Source organism: Falco punctatus (genome assembly GCF_963210335.1).
Source record: "Falco punctatus genome assembly, chromosome: 4".
Taxonomy (NCBI): Eukaryota; Metazoa; Chordata; class Aves; order Falconiformes; family Falconidae; genus Falco; species Falco punctatus.
This window is the reverse complement of record NC_137583.1, coordinates 21,485,171-21,507,496: the sequence shown is the minus strand read 5'-3', so window position 1 is coordinate 21,507,496 and position 22,326 is coordinate 21,485,171. Positions and strand designations below refer to the sequence as shown.

At 39.3% G+C, this 22,326-nt stretch overlaps 1 protein-coding gene across 4 annotated transcripts in view; it reads right to left on the bottom strand.

Annotated features, from left to right (window-relative positions):
- Positions 1-22,326, bottom strand: part of LOC308062777 (contactin-6-like) — a 169,137-nt gene that overhangs the window by 47,563 nt on the left and 99,248 nt on the right. For all 4 annotated transcript variants that reach the window (XM_080384700.1, XM_080384702.1, XM_080384701.1 and 1 more), the window contains 5 exons: positions 21,864-21,959; positions 12,677-12,880; positions 10,914-11,016; positions 2,722-2,906; positions 33-169 (listed from right to left, as the gene is read on the bottom strand). In XM_080384700.1, coding sequence (XP_080240826.1) covers positions 33-169; positions 2,722-2,906; positions 10,914-11,016; positions 12,677-12,880; positions 21,864-21,959 — 725 coding nt within the window. The remainder of the gene's footprint in view (positions 1-32; positions 170-2,721; positions 2,907-10,913; positions 11,017-12,676; positions 12,881-21,863; positions 21,960-22,326) is intronic.

Sequence of the window (22,326 nt, the reverse complement as noted above, 5' to 3'; positions counted from 1 at the left end):
CAAGAAAGCAAACAAGACGATGGGAACCTTACCTCTGACATGAGCGGCTGGCCATTTTTTAACCAACTGTAGGAAGGGCTTGGTTTTCCTCTTGCCTTACATTCCCAAAACAAACTGTCATAGAGAGGCAGAAAGGCATTGTGGATTTTTTTGTCCCATTCAGGGAGTGCTGAAAATAACATGCAAACCGTTTTAAGCAGGAGAAAAGTGATTTCACTGGAGGTATGCTGCCACTAATTAACGAACTGAGCAAGGCTGATTAGTATTTCTCCAACACATTCTTCTTATATTGTGAGTGAATTCTGCACAGCAATTCCCTAGCATTAAACTTTAGGACTAACTTGGGAAAACATTAGAGATCAAGTGACTAGTGGGCAGGCAGTTCCGTTTAGATATTATTCATTTTTATGGCCAAAATTTGCAGAAGCAGTGATCTTTGATGCCTGAAATTCTGGACACACTTTCTGAAACCAGAGACCCCTACTTTCTGAAGAACAGTCTTCTTCTAAAGGTACTTAAATCTGTGTACCAAAAATAGAAATACCAAAATCATTATTAAGTAGGTTAATAAATAATGGATTGTAAATATTACCTTTTGGTTTTACCCACATACATGAGACCATGGGTTCATTGATTGTAATTTACAACACAAATACTACACGAAGGAATTAGGGCTACTCAGGTTAGAATAACACCTTCTGAATACTTGTGGCACACTGACATGAATTCATTGCCGCATAAAAGCGGAATTTGCAGGAATTGCGTATGAGCTCTGTAAACATCCAAGTACTCAAGTGACTGAGCTGTGCAGGAATCCACTTGAGGCAGGCTGACATTTAGAATAGTTGTCAAGATATAGGTGAATGTAAGACCTAGGGGGAACAGTTAACACCCACCTAACTTGGGGACAGGCCAAATCCACATGCAAGGAAGATACTAGGTTGCATCCCTCTAGCTCTAGCATAAGTAGCTGGTGTCAACATCCCGTGAAAAATTTTTGGCCGGATTATTAAAACATAATGCTGCAGTCTCCACACCTATATAAATGTGCATGCGCACACACAAATATAGTTCTTACCTAGAAAAAATTGATTTTAGGATGAGAATCATTATCCTTTGAGGCTAGCAGAACAAACCTCCCTGTACAGCATGGCCCTGCGGGTAGGTAGTTCGTGACTGTCCCAAAGTACCTTGAGACTGTCCAACACTAGATTAATACAATGCCAATGAGCCCATTCCCAGAATGAGAGAGTATCTGGGATAGAGCTCACCATGCTTTAAAGTGATTCTAATCACATGTCATTTATACTGCTCTTAGAGCCTAAGGCATGTGATCTGGGTATCGTACACAAAGCAGCAGACAGTGCCCAGGAATGAAACCCTCTATCCTAGAGACAAGCTGCCTGCAGAATAAAAACACTGCAGCACAGAAATTAAGGAAGAGGAAGTCAATCACGTAGATAATATAACAGCCCACTCCTAATAAGATTTAAAATAATCTGGTGCAAAAACTTCATGAGTGCTGTTCATATATTTCATTATGAACAGCTATTAATTAATTTACAAAGCACATTTAATAAGCGCATTGTTTTAGATTATATTAACTGATCATAATTTTGTAGTCGCCTATGCTGTTATCAACCATGTCCAGGTAATCTACTGAACTTAATTTTAATAGAACTGATTGATTGATGTTTTGCAAAAATTAGTCGGCAATGAGAACAAAAATAAGCCCCTAAAAGCAAAGAAATAATTAAATATTCAAAACAGCAGTAGACTGCTCTATTCCTGGCATATATCTTGATATTAGACGTGGCTGCAGGAGACTGGTAGCTTATCAGCAAAGCCTGCATCTCTTCATCAGAAGAGATTTATTATAAAAAAAAAAAAACAACAAAACTTGCAAAGGTCTTCTCAACAGATGTTAGTTGTAGGCCCAGTCCAGGTTTCTGTAATTTTTTCCCCCCACTGTTACATTTATTATTTTTCCGTCTTTCTCTTTTGAAAGATGTATGAGATAGAGAAAAGATCTCGCTTTTTATCCACATCAAAATATGTTGCTTTCACTGGGTATTAACAATGGGACTAAAAAGCATATATTTCACCTTGGCTATGAGGGACCACCACGGGTGACTTGGATCATGGGAAATTAATGTGTGTGGGAAGAGAAAAGGAAAGGGAGAACAGTTTCAGAGAAATATTATTCACTTTTAGACAAGGAGGAAGGAGAGGGAGGCAGCAGAATGCATTTCCCCTGCTTTGCCCTCGTCTGTTTATGGCGAATTACAGTTCAGCTAGAATAGGAGGTGAAATAATCTTCCACTCACATGAACCAAAACCTCATGAATCCTTCCCTGATCTGCATCTGGGGCAGCACAGCTTTACGCTGCTGTGAGCTATTGAGAGTAAATCTTTTTGCCTGCCCTTAATGTTTCATGTAAATGTACCAGGGATTTCTTTCTGCCTCGTATTAACCTTTACAACTTCATCATGGCACAGCCCACATTTTCAATCTGAGTTTTAATGCAAAATATCTTTATTTGCTGAGGACGTAATTCAGTGAAGGTCACTGCAGAACTCCAATCATTTTTTTAATCAGCTTAACGTGAACTACATTTTCTATCTCCAGTAAAGGGCTAATAGACTTCATCTACAAAATACATCTGAACTCCACCATGCTCTGTAAAAAATATAAATGAGGAAATTAGTCAATCTGCTTACCATAGACAAATAATTGACCTCTTGCAATGTTTATTCCTCGAATGTTTCCTGCAATGCACTCGTAAGAGCCTTCATCTTCTTGCTGAACATCTGGGATTTCAAGAACTCCTTTGTTTTTGTTGTGTTCGATTTTCTTTGTCAGTGAGTTTCCATCAGACCTCTTCCAGCTAATACTAGGGACAGGACTAAATAATTATATTTCATTAGAGAAAAAGAGAGAACATTTGTTATAGCAGAGAAAAGATGATGTCACATCCTTTCATAAGAGTAATAATATTTTAAAGAAGAAATCATTCCTGTTTCTAAGTGTGACATACAGAGGTTCACAAGACTGAGATTTTATAACCTGTCCAATTTATTTAGGGGTGCAAATCCAGCAGTGGGATGAAGTCCTCAGTCAATTCTGTGATTGCTTCTTAGGCCAATTTGGATTTTCCTCACAGTGACTCTTACTTAGCGCTCAAACCTGCTCTTAAACACTGTGACACTGAAGTAATGACTTTGGAAGTCCAAATAAACACCATAGAAGCACTGAATTATTGACTGGTTTTCAGAGCAAACAAATTCCCTGTAGCATTAGAGATATTTTCTCACCTCAAAATACAAAATATTGGACAACAATCTAAAGGACCTGAAAATACCAATAACTCTAGGTATAAAAAATAGGAGCCAGCGCAGAGGAGGGCAGACAGACAGCTGAGCAAGGAAGCAGAAAGCATGAGACACTGAGGCTGAAAGGAGATTGAGACAAAAGACAGCATTTCTTGTTTCATGTTTTTTTAGCTTTCTATCACATTCATTTATATTTGGATCAATGTATTCTATACAATAAAAAAAAAAACCAGTCAAGTGGGAAAGCAGCTATAAATACTTCTTGGATTTCTGATAATATCACAAACCATACAAGCCTCACTTTCATGATCTATTATGTCACCAAAACACTTTGAAATATTAATAGTCTTGGATTTCACAGTTGCTTTCTGTTTCTGCAAAGTTGCTTCTTCTAAGCAGATGAACAGTTACGTTTTGAACAGCTTTTTTACAGAGGCTTTGGCTGAATACTGACTTCTTTTCCATTGGAAGTAACATCGACAGCAAACACTCGGTACTGAACCTGAAAACATAACTTTCATGGAAATTCAAGAGGCATGTTGCCCTTGTCTGCCAGTCTCCAAGGTCCCTGGCCTGCAGCACTGACTTACAAAGTGTTTATTCCTTTTTAGTAGAGGCTGTAACGGCTCACACTTTATTTAGTTCCCTGGTTCAAATCCTTGTTTAGCGACCACAGAAATAAAGTCACAAATATAGAATGGATAAATTACTTAACACAAGAAAATTTAGGCTTAATTGAGTCTGTGTGGCTGTGATGTTCACAAGCTCACCCAAAGCCAGAAGAACCATGACCTGGGAGAAGCACAACTACTGAGCAGATCAGACTGAACAGCTAGGCAAGTGTTAATAGGGTAACAACAGGATAATGTACACCTAGACTACCCTAACATTCAACAATCCCATAAATTTGCTTAGTTCTGCTTTTAGGCTTGAAAGATAGGACAGATGTGCTAGAAGCCTACAAATGTTTTCCTCATGTTGGTGGGAGTTCACCTGGGCAAGAAAACCTCTGAGCTGCCCTTCCCTCTGCTCTGTAAACCAGAAAATCATGGTCTTCAGACCACAAATTTAACCGAGCGACCTCTAAGAGCCATTTAAGCACCATAACTTCTCTAGCTACCTTACATTTTTCTAGCATAACTGAACTGCCTCTGAAAATGGTTTGGAACTATAATCAATGTGCTCCAGACTTTGGTGTTAGCTTTGCACTATATGTATATACAAGGATAACTCATACATACACAAGTTCTGACTCTTACACGACCCCTCTGATACAGCTGAAAAATTTACTGCAAATGAGAGAAATTGGAACATGCCAGACATCATTAACCAGTGAAAGAGCTGGAAAGAACAACTGAGATTTTATTCTTCTATTTCCCATTTTGGTGCAGTATGTAATTGTTTAAATTCCGAATCTTTTTAGATGACAGTAGTTGTCATCACCACCTTTATTAATTGCCCTTCACTATGAGACCAAAACCTATTTCAAATGCAAACTTGTTTATTATTCCTTACTAGGAACATTACAAGGGTTTGTCTCCTTCTCAAATGCACCGGTTGGTCTCTTGAAAGGTGCTGTCTCCTCCAGAAACCCTGCATGACATTATCCATGCAGTAAGCCAAGTTACTTTTAGTTACTTAAAAGAAATGCAGCTCTAGTGCAGAGCAGGTCTGTCCCACAATCACCGTGCTCTAGTCAGGACAACAGCCAGAGGTATTTTGCAGCCTTGCAGCAGATTGATACAAACTGTTGATGACATAAAGGAGAGCATGGCTGGCTTTTAAAATGCTATTGCATATTAAACAGTGGGTGAATAGCTACTGTATAACAGAAGCATGCAGTGCACAGAATGCCAGAAGCATTTAAGTACTTACTTTTAAGGCATCTCTTCCGGATATTTTTTTTTTTTGTGTAACAGAGATCAGAGGAAACTAACAGCCATATAGGAGAATAAACCCAACAATTACATGCACTCATTCCTGCTCTGCTGCCTGAAAGTGCTTCACATAAATATTTCCTATTCGCTTAGCCATTTGTTTTCTCTGAGTACTGACTATTCATGAATAAGGAAAGCCTACACTGACACCAAGGCCAGAGGCAGGGCTCTATGGAAAAAGGCCCCGTCTGTCAACTTGTCAAGTCAAGTTTACCGAGGTTTGAGCTGAAGATGCTGTCCTGTTTTCCTTACCCATGCCACATACTTATAATGACATCCTTGGGGATGTTTCAAGGCAAACTTGCCTTGTTTTGGCCAAACACAAGGGTGTTTGAAATGCGCTCCCTCTGATGTGAACTGTAGCAGGATGACATAAAAACCTCAGAGTTTAGTTCATCAACTTGGCTGTGTTTAAATGCATAATTGCAATAAACAGATAACAGCACTTTGTTCTCCTGCCAGGGAGTCTTGCATTGAGTGGCCTGGTTTTATCAGCAGAGGGAATTCATTTGTCAGGACAGCTATAGGTTAAATGAGCAGACTGCAGGAGGATCCATAGCTCAGCTCTGTGCCATCATCCATAGGAAGGAGCTTCATTATCATAGCAGCTTGAGAAGACATGCATTTCTTCATTGACTTTGCTGACACCTCATTAGCACAGACTTTCCAGCATTTTCAGTCACTGTATTCTGCAGAATGCAGGTTTTTTGGCTGGTTTCTCCTTCTTCTGATGTTAGTTTACATTTTTATAACCAAACCTCTTAACAGTGACTATTACTACAGGCCACATGAAAACTTTCAAGGTAAAAAAACCCCTCCACTTACATGTCAAGTTTACCTTAATGAAATTGCTTTTTGTAACAAATTATCTATTTTACAAGTTGATGCTTTAAGAAGTGAAACTGTCCTTTAGGTACAAATAAATGTATACAAAACCTAGTTTAATAAATACAGCCTTATGAATTTTTGTAGGATTAAACTGCATAATCATATTCTGTTGAGGGCCAGTACCTGACATTGCTACATAGGCTAGTACCGTCCCATGCAGATTTGGGGTGGTCCTGCAGCTGGTGGGTCTTTTTTCATTCAGTCACTATCAATAACCAGATCAAAACAGATAACTGCTTGGGGCTAAAAAGTTTTGGAATATATAAAGAAACAATGAGTACACTTTTTAAATTTATTACACTTCATAGACAAAGTCTTGCTTTCACCTGAGCAAATAAGAAAACAGTGCATAAATATGAGAGTGTCTTTGTACATAAATCTGCAATTTATTTGAAACCTTCAGAGCATCTAGGAGTACTAATTTAATTTATATTCTACCATACAGGCAGCGGAATCACAAAACCATAAGTTACTAACTCAGAAAGAAAAGGCGATGGAGAATATTTTTCGGTTGGTGACAAGTCTTGTCACACTGAACATGAAATTAATTTGTCTGCAGCATTACAGCCCGCACCAAGATGAAGGTTCTAACTTTTTGCAGCAAAGACTCAGCAGGCAGGTGATGCATTGCATCTGTGCCTCATCTTTTGTCCTATGGATCTGAGGGCACTTCACAATAAAATTAAATCTACAGCTTCAGCAATGAAGACCATGCCTAGTTAAACAAATGAGACAAAGCTGAGGTTTGAAAGCTGCTGTCATGTCTGCATCAACTGCTGACACAAGGAAGAATTAAGATCCAAGGGGCACCATAATTAAGGCACTCAGGCTTCTAATCAGCTTGATGTATCGCTTGGGAAACAGCAAAGCAGCAAAATTTCCTGAAACCTGGTATTGTGCCTCATTCTCCTGTGGTCACAAGCCACTCGACTAATGTAAGAGAGGATCTTTCAGAGCTGCTTGCTCATCTCTTAAAGTACAAATCTTAAGGTATTACCTCTATCAGGAACATGGGCTGAAAATAGCAAACCACTGGCAGAAGTCCTTCATATATATATGGTTCTAGAACACCGCAATGGATCTTTTTTACAGCCTCCTACATAACCTCCTTGAGAATATACTAGAAGAGCTATCTAATGAAGACGTGAAGCCTGGTATTTTTATGTAAATGTAGATGGTTATTTGGAAACCCCTTGTAGCTCTGTGATTACCTACTTACACTAACAGCCTCTAAAAAAACCCTTCCCTGAATACATTTACAGGAGTATCTGGGGCCTTTCTATGAAAAGTGAATATTCTGTTTTGAAAGAAATCCTGTTTTATATTATTCACATATGCTCTTTACAACCTCAGCTGGCAATGGCCCATCTGCAGGGATTCCAAACTGCTTATTTCCCTATCTTTCAGAAAAGAATGAAGAAATATGTAAAACACAGGCACAGTTTAATAAATATGTGCACCAGACATGGAAACTACTTTGTTTATTTTCATTACAGAAACTACTCTTACTTGTGCAACAGGAAAAAGTTACTTTGGAAGAAATCTACAGAAAGCAGCACAGTAACTGAACTGAACATAACTCTTTCCATGGTACTCCATCCCCTCAAAGACATAGTGAACAATAATTTAAGACGTATGGCATGATTCATATAGCTTGATCCAAAACCTGACTTCTAATACTGGCACACTATTAACACTGTCAACATAATGAATATTAGTGCAGAATACAAAACCTCATTTCTTCTATTAAATTGCCACAGGCTGCAGCATTTGAAACAGTCAAACTGCTGTTTCATATTTCAGTTTTCCCTCTTAAAGAATTAACTACAAGGTACATTTTTTGCCTGTTTAGATTCCTCATGCCAATCATCAGATACTCTCATGCTGCTTACATTCTTTTTGCCCAATTGTATTTCCATCACAGTGGGGACTAATTTACTTCTCAAAATCTTCCATTCATGGTCTCTCTTCTACAAAATAGGATTCAGAGTCAAGAGCTGGCCTGAGCAATTTTGTCCATTCGGGATCAATACCTTCAAACCTTCTTTCCAGGAACAAATACAGACTCTTTGGGCCCCTTATATTTATTTTCCTCAAAACAAGCAAGAGTTTGATTGGGCTACAAGACCATTTGTCAGAGTCAGTCATTACATTTTCATGGAAAATGTAAAGAGCTTTGCAACAGAGCTAGGTGGAATATACCTGCCTCTGCGTCTCCCACAGCCTGGCTGAAGGAGAACTTCTTCGGTGGCTTTGAGCTTCCCCAGGTAAAACAGCATCTTAAAACTCGACCACAAGTCTGGCCTCTTGTACTGGCGTTTTAAATGTGGAAGTGCTTTTTGAGCAAGGTCCAATACGTATGATTTGCTGTTCCATATAGAAAAGAGATGCTATTTCTCTAAATACCATAAAAGTACTATCATTTAAGACGTTCGGAGACCAAAACCACAGCAGGTTGCCTATAATCTGCCTTAGATGTGAAAGATTTCTGTTATTCAAAGTGCAGAGGTAGTAGCAGCTGACAGCATTGTCTGAACCAGTGGACTAACAGTATGAATATAGAAAATTATGGATAATGGGAAAGCAGTTCTGAAATCCAAGAGAGATAATAACCGTTAGTGCTTGTGGCAGATCAGAGGTATAGCTCAACAAATGTGGAGCTGAACTGATTTTAACATAAACAGACAATAGTAGGGGCTAGAGTTTTAGTGGAACTTAGGTATCTAAAAGTGCAGATGGCCACACTGCTGCATTTATGTGTGCCTAACTGCAATTGTAAACAGCTGGAGGTAGGAAACTTCAAGCTTTTAACAATACCACTGATCACCTAGATACCTTTAGAAATCTGGCTTTATCTAATAAGTTAAGAGTACTTCACCTGCAACCTGTTTCTATTGCTTTATTCACATATAAACACCAGGTCTCAAATAAAGCTTTTTCACTGATTGACAGGCTAGTGAAAATGTGGTTCAAGGCTCTGTTCAGAGAGGAAAAAAGCAGACTGAAAACAGTACAGATCTGTATGAGACACCTAATCTATCAAAAAAATCTAGAGGGGAAATTCTCCAGCAACACCACTAAAGAGCTTTTATGCACAAACAGCAGCTCTCAAATGCACACTAGATTGGATGCACGTTAGCAACATGCTATAAACAAACTTGTGAAGAATAGAGTTCTGCCCATAGGTCACTGGTATTTATGCAGCAGAACTCCAGGGAAGTATGGCAGCACTGGTTGCAGCTGCAGTCCTATATATGAAGAGGAGAATATATATTAAAGCTGCATTAACCCTCTCAGCCACTCGAGCACAGCATAGAAGGTACTGTGCTTGCTATGGGATTTCTTTATACATCCTATCAGCACACCTCTTTTTTTTTTTTTTTTTTTTTTTTTTTGTCCTTAAGATGTTCTCAAAATGGAAAAACTTGCGTGCCACATTAACATGACCCATCTTTACCCCTTCAGAAGAAGGCACTGTTTTGTACATATAATTTACTCTGTTTTTGAAATGCTTTTCTGCAGTCAATGTATCATTGTTAAACACTTTCCATGCAACAGATGGAAATACGAAATGACAACTTGAAATGTAAAGCCTGCACTGACTCACACACAATTAAGGAGGTATTTAAAGAGAAGTAGCTTGACAGTATTTGGAAAGGAAAATCAGCTTTAGCAGAGTGTTCCAGTCTGGTACTCATTTTGGGCCAAAAATATGCATGTGCCTTTGAAGATGGCTCTAGGAATATTCTTCATTCTTAATAAAAATTAGCCGTAAGATTAGTTTATATAAAAATCTCATCAGAAAGCAAAGGCCATTTCCCATCTTATTAACTTTATTTGCTTTATTTTTCTACTTCCCAGCGTAGGTTCCAGAGGAACATTTGATTAATTTGTGCTGTCTGCAAGTCAGGCTTTTAACCTCTGGGAAAGCTCTAAACACTTTAAAAGCTTACAGCCTGAAAATGGATTGTCAAAGTGAACTTAAACTAAATAGAGGTCAACAATCTAAGGTTATTCTAGCTTTTCCAGGGAAAACTGATCCTCACTGGAAAGACAAGTTTTTGTAGGCAGTTATGCTCATTCAGTTAACTATCTGCTCTTTGAATACAGAGCACCCCTTGCTGTCTGAATGCACTACTGCTTCTGTAAATGAATACAACAGCATAAGCAGCCCAGGAAAAACATGGACTACCAGAAGCCTAATAGATTTGTAGATTTTAGCAGGAAGGGCTACTGCTAGGGCTTCCCAGGGCTCCTCAGCATCGCTTTGGAGAAGAAGGTGCCGAGAGCCACATGAACCTGTTGGATCCATTCTAGACAGCCTGTGTGCTCTCAAACCACATCCTGTTTCCCCAGGTTTCATTCTTAACAACAATGCCACACAAAAACATTCCTCTTTTGACACTGATCAGATATGAACTTGCAGTTACACTGAATGCTATAACCTGAAGCCAGGTCTCAGACTTAAAAGTACTCCCAAGGAGTGTAGTCTTTGTTCTGACTTTCCCTCCCCTCCCTTCCTCCCACCACTTCAAGCTGCAACCAAGTCATCTTCAGTTATGATACAGTTTTCTTCCTCATTTCCTTGGGATCACATTGTGCAGAAACAATCAAACCAAGATAAGGTTAAAAAAAAGTTTTATGAATTCAAATTCTGACCAAAAATACTCTACTTTGCAAATTATAAAGAATCATTGTTTCTCTCTGTGCTTACAGTGTCAGAACGCACATTTTAATAAAAGACAAAAATCTTACTTTCCAAGGGCAAAGCATTCCAGTTTAACAGATGAGCCCTTCGCTGCATATGTTGTTTCTGGAAAACGTACTTCAATCTTTGGTTCATACTCCCCCATCACACCTGTTGAACATCAAAACAGCTAGCACTCCAGTTGAGCCTCAGACCTGTCTAGTACAACAGAATTTCAGTGTAAAGGAAAGGATGGCATTAATAATGTTAGAGCCTTTGCATTCCACCTGTGGCAATCAACACGTGATGTCTACGGAGCAGACAGCCCGTGGGGTGAAATTCAACCCTATGCTGAAGGCTTATGTGAAATGTGTTAAATTTTATGCATCCAAGAGTTGAAGAGCATGACTTCATGCAAGTTCCACATGTACATGTGTGTTGTGCATTAAGACTTTTAGAGATGATTCAGGGTTCGCACCTCTTAACAAGTGGTGTTAACAAGCAATGCCTTTAATATTGGTCACTTCTCAGGACACAGGATACATACTGGCTGCAAGACAGATTATGGAATTCTGTATCCAAAACACAGAATTCTGTATCCAAAATACCAGTCAAACACTTAAAACTAAAACATCCAAACGTGAGCTCCATGAGAAAGGCTGATGTAGTTAGACTCAATAATCACATTTGAAAATCTGGCAGAACATCTGGTAAACCACAGATAATCCAGTATCAGTTTAGGGCATTTAATTTTCCAGGAGGTGCTTTAGCAAACTAAACTTTTAGCTGAACTTCTTAAATGTGCATGCATCTTTCAGCATAACTCACTGCAACAGGAATGACTGATATGAACCAGATTATTCTCCTGACCATCACATCTTTGTCCAGATCCCACACTGAAAATAAACCAATTCTTATTTTATATTTAACAGGGATCTGGCTAATATTACACATAGAGTTTGCATCGTTGCCTTAGAGACTGCCTGTTTAGGACCTAATCCAAGGCCACCAAAGTTAATGGAAGAAGATAAAAAAAACTGATAGAATGAGTCTGAGAAAAGAAATAGTGATGCAAAGCAAGAAAACAGAAAAGGTCTAAAACATTTACAATTATAATTTGTACCAAATTACCAAGTTTTGAGCTGGGGAACTATAACTTTGGTTTGGGCGATCTTACTATAAGCAGCACAGTCTCATAGTGGAACTATTACTCTATAATGCAGAGTTGAGTTATTTATCCTAGAAACCTAACTACACAGACATTTGTTACTGATTGTCACCACTGCTTCACAAACAATACAAGTATATCGCAATTTAGGTCAGCAAAGTTGCAAAACAAACTTTGTGTAAAGTTTTCCCAGGTATATATTTCTCACTGTGAACATTTAATTAGAAGTGTTGCCAGAAAGGTATTTGGTATATGTGCAGGTGAGTTTCTCAAATCAATGAGTCATTTTGAACCAGCTTTCCAGATTTAATATTTGAGCTACACCTGGATAATAAATATAGAAAGCTTTGCCAGATTTAAACCTCAACACAGGCATCCGTAAGATGAAAAACATTAATGTACCATTTGACATTCTCTTGCTATTTTTCAATTATATTGAGCACTGCTTTCTTAGCATGTGTTTATCTCATCACCCCTTTGCTGACAGTTTAAATCTCATTTCAAACCAGTAGGAACAGTGGGATCATGTCCCACTGCACAGCTTTTTCCTGGGAGCCTTTTACCTCCATAAGGATGTATAGCAGTATCAATTCCCAATAAGTGGAGACGGCCCGGTTAGCATCGGGGTGCATGCTTGTAGACTAGTGTGCCCCAGTAACTTACCATCACTGCGGAGAGTGAGAGGAGTGGGTGGCCCCCGCACACTTTGCTCTGCTTTCGAGTTAGTTACAACACAGGTGTAATTGCCCACGTCTGACGGCTCTACTTTGGCAATGTACAGATTACCTGTTTCTTGTGAAACAAAGCGGCGACTGTCTTCCTGAACATATAAAGTTTTATTGTTGAAGATCCATGTATAGGACAAGCCTAGAAAACACCAGATACATATTATGCACTCTTCCCAATATAAACTGCTTCCCACTAGTGCTTAAGTGCAATATTGCCAGTTGAAAGCACAAGTCAGTTACAGGGCAAACCACTGGGGATGCACAAATTAGCAAAGGCAAGGTAAGCACTGCTTTAGTTTTAAACTCATTTTAAGCCACTTCAGAAGGTCACAAAAGTTTTTGTCCCCTGTTACTTCTCATTTTCCTTCTTAGACTATTTTTAAGTAGGAATGGCAGTGCTGCAACACCATGAGAAAGCTGTTTTAGTAAATAATTTCTACTTAAAATACTTTCCCTCTGAATTAATTGCTGGTCATTGTTACAGCTCCTTTCTCCACTCTGAATATGGAAAACAGAAACTGGTTACATGGAGCTTTATTATGAGATTCTCAAGAAAGGAGAGCTCAATTGCACACTATATTTTGGATATTATTTAATATTTGATCCTTTTGTACATCTGACCCTTCCCTCCTTATCTTCCATACCTGCTTTCATTTTGCTTCTCCTGTTCTGACTTCCAAACCCTTTTCTGCCCTCTTCTTCCATACAGTGTTTCATAATGCATACCTGAATAATGTATGTCTATAGTCTAAGCAACTTAAAACTAATTTATCTGACTAGCCCATCCTGGAAGGGCAGATCTCCATGTGAGCTTACCATCTAAGGACCCTGCTTTTAGGAAGGGCTTTTTGCCCAAGCCTTGTAACACCGCTATCAGCACTGCAGCCAGCTGGTTCAGTGCTTGTAACACAGCGAGCTGCAGAGCAGGTACACCCAGGGTGTCCCGCCAGCCCCACGCTGCGGCTGCTCCGCACCACTGCCAGCACCCAACAGCGGGAGCAGGACTGAAATTCTGTCTTTAATAAGACACAGTAAATCAGAAGTTTCAAAATCTACCAGTTTAGCTTTCCTTAATTAAATGTATAATTCATAAGCTAACAGTGTTCTGCCAACAGCTTCATTTTTACACATTTCCCCCATCAACAATCCCATTTGAAAAAAAGATTATTTACGTTTCTTCCTTCCCCCCCCCCCCCCCCCCCCTTCACTTACAACGTGGGTTCAGTATGGTAATAAGTCTGCAAATTCCAGTAGTTTTGTGCAGTTTTACGTTATCATCTTCTAACATTTTAGGACTCTCATTAGAAATGATGCATCTCCAGGGAGCAATCAATGACACTTTCTATACTTGGCAAAATCCTGCAATAGGCTCTGTTTTACTGCAGCTTAATGCTAAACTTTTTCCTGAGGTACAGTAGATGCAACAATTCTTACATAGTATAATACAACACATGTAGTGTACATATATGTGGGCATACACACAAGGTAAAAGCACTGTGTTTTCACAATCACACGCCCATGTACTTTTAGGTACCTGGTTAAAGTATCTATCATCTGGAGATGAGTGGGTTCTTTCACAGGGAGCATCAGCCTATAGCTAGATATAAGCCATGTAGCCATGACGGCATATGTCTTCCAAAGACATACTGTATACATACTGTTCTTGTCTCAGGCACAAGTCTGATGACTATAGTCTAGCTGAACAAACAGACCAAAGAGACTGGTGTGGGCAAAACTCTGGTTTCAACTCATTTTTTGAAGTTCTCTAACCTGCAAGTTAGGGACTACACAGAAAATGCTGAAGATTTGCAGGGTAAATACTTTAATCTATCTTCTATTAAACACTATGTTGTAAACTTGGGATTTTTGTGGAATAAATGCCTTGGATCTGCAGTCTTTTCAGATTTCACAAGAACATCTGAGAGCTGGTACCCTGACGTCCCTTTTGCAAGAACTGGAACCCTTGCTTTCCTCCTCCTACACACCTACACAAATGCATATATGGGTTTACATGCAACAAAACTGCTTGGAGTGGTTGGACCTGATAGTTGGGTGCCCAGGCTTCCATGACAGCAGAGTGTACCTAATGAGAAATGAGTAAATTTTAGTAGCAAGGTTGGTGCTGGCAATTCCAGGGTTGAAGAAAGTGCTGACCCACTATAACCAGTGTACCTGCTAAGACACCAAATGGATGGCCACAATGGACCATTTTATGGCATGCAATCAAAAAAGAGATTCCTGCTGTAGGACCTGGTGACACAGCTAAAGTCTCTATAGGACAGAGTATCCAAATCCTAATAAAACTCTATTAAAGCCAACTTTATACTACACAGACATTCTTCATGAGGTCAATCTGTGAATGAATTCATCAGTGAAAGACAGTCAGTCCTTTTCTGTCCTGGTTTCAGTTCTCAGGAGGTTCCAGCTGACTTCATCTTCCAAAGTTTCCGTTACTCTCTCACTGTCTGTACTCCACCTTTGCCTTAGGGCCTATTGATGAATTTTCCCATTAACTGGGAACAAGTGCAGGCCCTTCTTTTTCATATTTAAATCATTATCCCGCCAGTATAAGGGATATAAACACGACCACTCTTCCAAATACAGGTCCAGCATCACCAATCTGCAGGCCGTTCTTGCCTAGAGCCCAATTAAGCTCCACTGAACTCTGTAGGAAACCCCAATTTTAATTGACTTCAACAGGATTTGAATGAAAACTCAAGAGAAAGGAACCAAATTTGTAGACCAAACTTTTTTCTCTTCTAAGGCATATCTTAGACATTACATACCAGGAGTCTACCCTACACTCTTTTTTTTAGAAAGTAACATCAATAGATGCAATAGGTTACAAATCTGAAGTTGCATTATAAAAGAAGCTACTGTTACTTAAATATTTCCATTTTGGGTCACTTTGAATAAATCAGATATGTAGCAGACCCAATAACAAGCAAAAGAAATGAGGAAAGGCCCATGCTATCACTTCTGGGGTTACATCCATTTGCATGAGTAAATCAGCAGCCAGGAAGAATCTGGTGAAGGGGATGCTGAACAGAAGGTAGTAGAGGCATAGAAGACAAATTATAAAGAGATAGTAACCTGCTAATTAAGTCTAGCTTAAATGAACTTGAAAATTGCTTCTGCCAGCTATTTTATGGAAGAAAAATAAAGTTACAATTATTTTTTAGTTTGGATGTGGGGTATTTTTCATTTAACCACAGGATTTCTGAAACCAGTAGTGGTTGGGATCACAATTCAACACACCCATAACAGTCTCAGAGTTACCGAATTTCAGAGACTGTTATAAAAGCGCTTCAGCATAAAAGTTCTTACACAAGTCTTAGCTATTATCAGCACCAAAGAGTTTTGTGGGCTTTTTTCCCCTCTATTTTGTTTTTTCTCCTTTGTGCATAGGCCTGTTTGGCTGTAGCTTTCCCTCTGGAGTAGCCACTTTTCATACGATGCTGAAGATGAATAAACATGCCTGAAGCAAAGGAACAGAGGGTTTTCCATGCCAGATGAATTAGCCCAGTTTTCCTATTGCTCTTTCTACTTAGTTAATGTGTGATATTTTAGAAAAATAAATGTGTGAGGTAAAACTACATAGTGGGACTTAAGAGAAAGAAGAGGCTGGGGAAGGTAGTGCTTCCCAAAATGTTCACAGATCACAGCATGCCACTATGTGTGGCAAGAAACAAGTTAGAGTAATTTTGGATGAGTCCTTACTCAGTGGTGCTTTAGATATGGACCAAGTAAACAGAACTTGGTCCCAGATTGCGGGGTTTTTTTTCCATAAACTTTTGAAGGAAATCGCTTACAGTGGAAGTGGAGCTTATATCAAAGACAGATAAAGAGAATCTATGATTTATCACTAGGTTACAAACAAAATTCTGCTAACCTCATGGAGCTTTATCCCCAAAGAGAACCCTTCTGATATCTGGGCCGACATAAAATTCAGAGCACTATGAAAGTTTCAGGATTTAGTTCACAAAAACTAACAATAAAATATTATTAATATATTTTCTACTCTCAATTTTCTAATTTAACACCCATGTGCAATGGTGTTTTCTAAGACAAGCCTGAAAATATAATCACCTTCAAGTAATTAATTTTAATTCTGTCTAGCTATGGCATAACAACTATCAGAGTACCGCTCCTTTTCACACATACAGCTGACTGGTCTCAGCCCAAATTAACATATTTTCAGCACTGAAAATTGATATTTGTTTGCAAAAGACAGTGATCCCAACACTGTTGCTGACTCTGTGTGGATGCCTGGGAGAGCACAGACTTGCCTTTACTTCAAAGGGGCTCCGTGTCAGCGGAGGGATAATTACAGCAGTACACACTTCATTATGCACATGCCAGAGTAGAAGCTATTTCATTAGTGCTGCAACACTAGCATGCAGTAGGGTTGTTTTTAATCCAAGGCCAATGACAATGTGGTGTCAGTCTCACTTCTCATCCCAGAAGCCCCCCAAAGTCAGTGAAGCCCACCTCACTTTCCAACCAAGCACTACCCAAGCCTGGCCAGGCAGGAGAGCACTGCCTACACCTGTCAGCTGGGAGCTCTGCCTCTCAGAGCACAGCTGGGAAAGAGGAGCAGCTGATAATCACTGCTGATATACTAGTCTAGGGAATTTAACATTTTAGTGCATTTCTCAGTCCAAGAAAATTCAAATCAATACTGCCTGTTCTGCAGGAGAACAGAGACAGGCTGGTCTCGGGGAAGAGACTCCCTCCTGCCAAAGCTGGCAGGAGAGGATTAAAGATTCATAGGAGTGTTGAGAAACAGGAGCAGAGAGAAAGGGACTCTAAACTCATGACTAAGGCACTCAGCTTTATAAAGGGAGATACAATTCAAACCTTCACGTTAATATTATGCATTTTACCAAGTAGACTGTTTAATATAAAAGGCAGAAGCAACCCACGACAGAAGCTAAAGACCCTTCTACACAATGCATATGTCATCGCACCTTCTCCACACACCAGCTCCCTACGCCATGCTTCCATGCAGCCCTCCTTCCTCACCACCCTGCTGCTGCCCGAGGCTGCTACATACGCCCCCACCTAGCAGGTGGGCAGCATTCTTACTTCCTTAAGAGTGTTTGTTTTTCTTTCACGTAGCCTTAGCATAATAACATCAGCACAGAGAAAAGCCTACCACCTCAGCATCCCAGCTGCAGCCCCTGGCAGCGCTCACGCACAAGTAAGTGCAAGCACACCAGTGACCCTGCTGCTCCTATGATTAGGAACTTCCTAACGCTCTACAAGGAGCCAGCATGAAGGAAACAGGCCTTATATCAGACCTCACCTCCAAGCAAATAAACAGCAGTCCACCCTACAGTCCTGTGCTCAGTGTTATCACTTAGGCAGTAACTTCTTAATCATAGTCGTATCAAGCTCACACATAACCACAGAAAGAAAGGCTTCTCCAGACTTCCTTCCTATGTGCTTTTTTTCTACCTCCTGGCTCAATATAAACCAATATTTTTTAATAGTAAAATAACACTACATGTTAACTACATCAGGGGAAAAAAATCTGCTGACCTACAGAACTGAAGCTAGGAAAGAAAGCGATCAAAGAACCACTGCACACATGCCCTTTCCTCCCCCCCCGGCCCCACAGCCTTGCTGACACGCGCGTTACGGGCTGGGTTTTGTTTTTTTTTTAAGGGCTGGTTTGATCTAATATTTAAGCTACGACTTTACAAGGTTGTTTTGGTCTTTTTGTTTGTTTGTTTGTTTTTTTAATATGTGTGCTTGATTTTTGTTAAAAGCACTAACGTTTGTAGTAATACAGAGTGGCTTCTCTTTTAGTGTTAACTTTTTTTAGTACAGCTTTAGCACAACTTTGCAAGGTTTTTGTTCTCTGAGAGTTATTTTTAAGGTCTAAAGCTACTGTGAAAGCTGTTAGAGCAACTCTTCTGTACTTTTCCCCTGTTTTTTTTATCATATAGTTGCCTAATAGAGACTCTGTCCCCTGTTAAAATGAACTTGCTCATTTCACTGGTATAAGCAAAACCAGGCTATCGGCAGTCTCAGTTAAGAAGTACGTATACAAAAAAGCAGTAGCACAATTGTTCTTGTCAACTGTATCAAAAAAGCCTAAAATTGGTTAAACTTGAGCTTTAAATATTTTTGGAAGTGGAAAAGTATTTACAGCATCCAATAAGCAGCTGAGTGGCCTAAGGGTGCCTGCAGGGCCTGCCTTCTCTGGGGCTCCTCGTGGCACGGGCCTAGGGGAGCCTGGCACTGTGGTGGCCTCTCTGGAAAAATGCTTCTCTAGATAAAATGGTTAGTAGAAATATTTCTTGGGCTTGTATTCTCTCTCCTCATTCCTACATTCCTACTTCTTGATGTTATATGTGAGGTAACTTCAATTAATAACACATTGCTTTCTTAGGTTCTTGCTTTTCTACCTCATCCATTGCTAAAAGAAGTGGATATAGAGTTGCTAGGTTAGCAGGAAGGCTGAAGGCTTTACCTAGTGCAGTCTGTTCAAAAATAACTATGTCAATAGTAGCTTCTCTTAACAAATGCTGTACAGAGGTTTTCCTTCAGGTCAAAGGAAAACAAAGCCGGTAACTGTCAGAACCATGTTCTTCTTCCCTCTGTGTGATGTGTGGGTGGGACTGGGTCTGTGAAGTGACTCATCCTGAGGAAAGAAGCAGCTGGTCTATACGAAGGAGTGCCTGAAGGGGTGTGTCCATCTGCTCTGGCTCCATTAAGTCTCTTTTCAATGGCATGGAGAACCTCTTTCCAAAAGCATTGTCAATGGTTTCTATGCAGTTAACCTTGGTGTCCCTGTAAATGCTCATTCTCTGCACTGGTTATTGGCTGTATCTACCAAGTTGGATATGAAATTCTAAGAGCAATCTTATTTTCTAGTGTACAGGACACATTAAAGAGCTTGTTTTGTCTTACTTGTATTAACGTTATAGGAAATCCGACTCTATCCCTTCTGGTATGGTATGTCTTCCAAATTCCTCAATATCTAACTAATTCCTATTATATTTAAAGTATGAGACGGAACACTTGTAATGGAAGCTGTATGCATGGATAATAATTCTTTCCCCTGTAGGTACTGCAAATCAGAAGTGAGGGTTTAAATTAAAAAAAAAAAACACCATCCTTTTAAATAAAAATACTTCCTAAGCATCCTGAGATAGTATGGAACTTATCACAGTTCACACAATGTACTTCATCTCCACACATATCATTTTGAATCATAAATACAGTGTTTACAGATGACAAAACTCTGTTCTGTTCTCTAGAGACTTGTTATTTCAGATAATGTATTTTTCAGGCCTGTTGGTCAACAGCTCACATCTCCAGCTTAAGAAACGCAGTGGCAAAGGCTTTGTTCATGGATACCATTTTGTCAGTTCAATTAATCTGTGGTGAACTTGCTTGTTAACTATTTATTTGTTCTGAATGTTTTCTTCTACTCATTCCTATTTGTCAAATCATAATTCTACCCTACAGCAAGAGGAAAATATATAGCTTACTGACACGAGGATGGATGTGTTGTCTTTCTATCTGTCCCATTGATACATTTCAGGAACTCTTTCAAGCCTTTTCTGCCCTTAAGGACTAGGTTTCACTTCATCTCCTTGATTATATACTTCTTTCATACAGCTGTAAACACTAAGTGAACTGACATTTCCTCTCTGTTCAAGACTTGTGGGCTTTAAATTGATTGATGGGTTTCTCTACATCTCTGATATAGTGCATCCTCTTTATAGATCACTATTTACCTTCTCATGGGAATTTGTCTTATAACTCTGTTTCTTTAAGAAGAATTGAGGAAACATTACTGAGAGCAGGATGTTGATGGTAGCACATGGGAAACTGCAGCTCCTGTGGATGTGTGGTCACTCCTGCCAAAAGCAGGACATGAGTTACCTAAGAACTGCTGATTCTTTCAGTCCAGAACAAGACAGTCTGGTAACAATGCTGTTGATGTTTCCCCCTTAATATAAGTTTGCTTTTTCAGGGTAGAATTTCCAATCATCTTCAGCTAGTTATGTTAAGAAACCATGGTTCTTACTCCTGACTTCAAAAGGTCTGAAGCAGTTTTGATCTGGGTTCTAACGTCCCTGGAGAAGATTTTGAATATATGTGGCTCAAATTGCAAGAGTCAATGGTGGGTGAGAAAAATAAATCTCAAAAGAACATTCAAGCTGCTTGCTTCTAGTAGGCACAAAAAGTGTTAAAAAATACTGTAAGTACATATTCAAGCCTCTGCATTGCTCTAAGTGCTGATGTTGGAGGTGGCAATACACCTATAGACAGGGGGAAAAGGAAAATTGCACCCCATACTTAGGATTGTCTTGGATGAAAAGTCTGAAACACCATGCTAAATGCATTACTGGTTCATTGCATGGCATCTGGACTTTACCTTGTCCAAAAAGGAAGACCTCCAAAGCAGCCTTATGGTTAAGCAGTAGTAGGCAATGGTAACAAATGCAAGGCACCCTCAAATCAATTCCCCAGAAAACTCCTTTTCATTTTTCACTGAAGCATTGCAAAGCATTATCAAGCCACCTGATCTAATCAGACCTTTAATCAGGGAGTTTACCTTTCCAGAAGTCCTTTCTATTCAAAATTTTTCTGTGACTTTTATGATTATCAGAAAGGAAGGAATTGGGTACTAAAGAGCAAAAGACAAATTTTCATGACAAATCTAATCTGTAAAATGCAGGATTCAAATTATAGCAAGTGCTAAAAGGCAAAACAGTAATTCCATTCCGATCTGAAGTGGTTTTGATGTAGAAAGAATTGCTGATGGTGTCTCTTCTGCTGTTCCATATGGGTGAAGGAGCTGAGATAACCAGTTATGCCAGGAGCAGAGTTTCCTAGACCTTCATGCTTTCTTTGCTTGTCACACCGCAAAAGTGATGGCATATTCTAGTCCACAAGTAACCAGAGAATAATAAAAAATGCCCCCCCTAAGAAGTGCAAACCCCAGTGTCTTTTAAAGAAATTAAATCCAAATTTGTTGTAAACCCATACACTTCATGCACAAATTCCATTGCTAATCAGACGGGGAACTGCATAGGCTACTTCTCCCAAGCTATAGCAGTTGATGTTCAGGTTGCATACAACATAGTTATTCATCATACCTCCATAATGTGGTGGAGGACCACAGAGCAGAACCACTCCTTGTCCTTCTCTGACTGACACTGTACTTCTTGGCTTCATTTCAAAATTTTCAAGATCTTAAGAGAGGGAGAAAACAAGACCCAGTTATTAGCTCTCTGATTTAGTCTTAACTATATCCCAAGCTATGCAATTACATACCTCAAGAACATATTCATGTACTCTATAGCATAATATACTCTCAGTATGTGAGTTGACGTACTCTATGGAGAAATAGCTCATTTGACCTAGTATCTAATCCTTTAGCAATCATGAGATACGTATTCATAAAGCAGTTATACTCTAACCCTGTGAGTATGTATTTGTAATTCCTAATTGCAAAGTTAGTGTATTGTTCCATGACTTTCTCTAGCGTAATTTTTTTGGAACTTCTAGACTCTTAATCTACATGAGTAGGGAAAATACTATTTCTGCATTGTTTCCTCT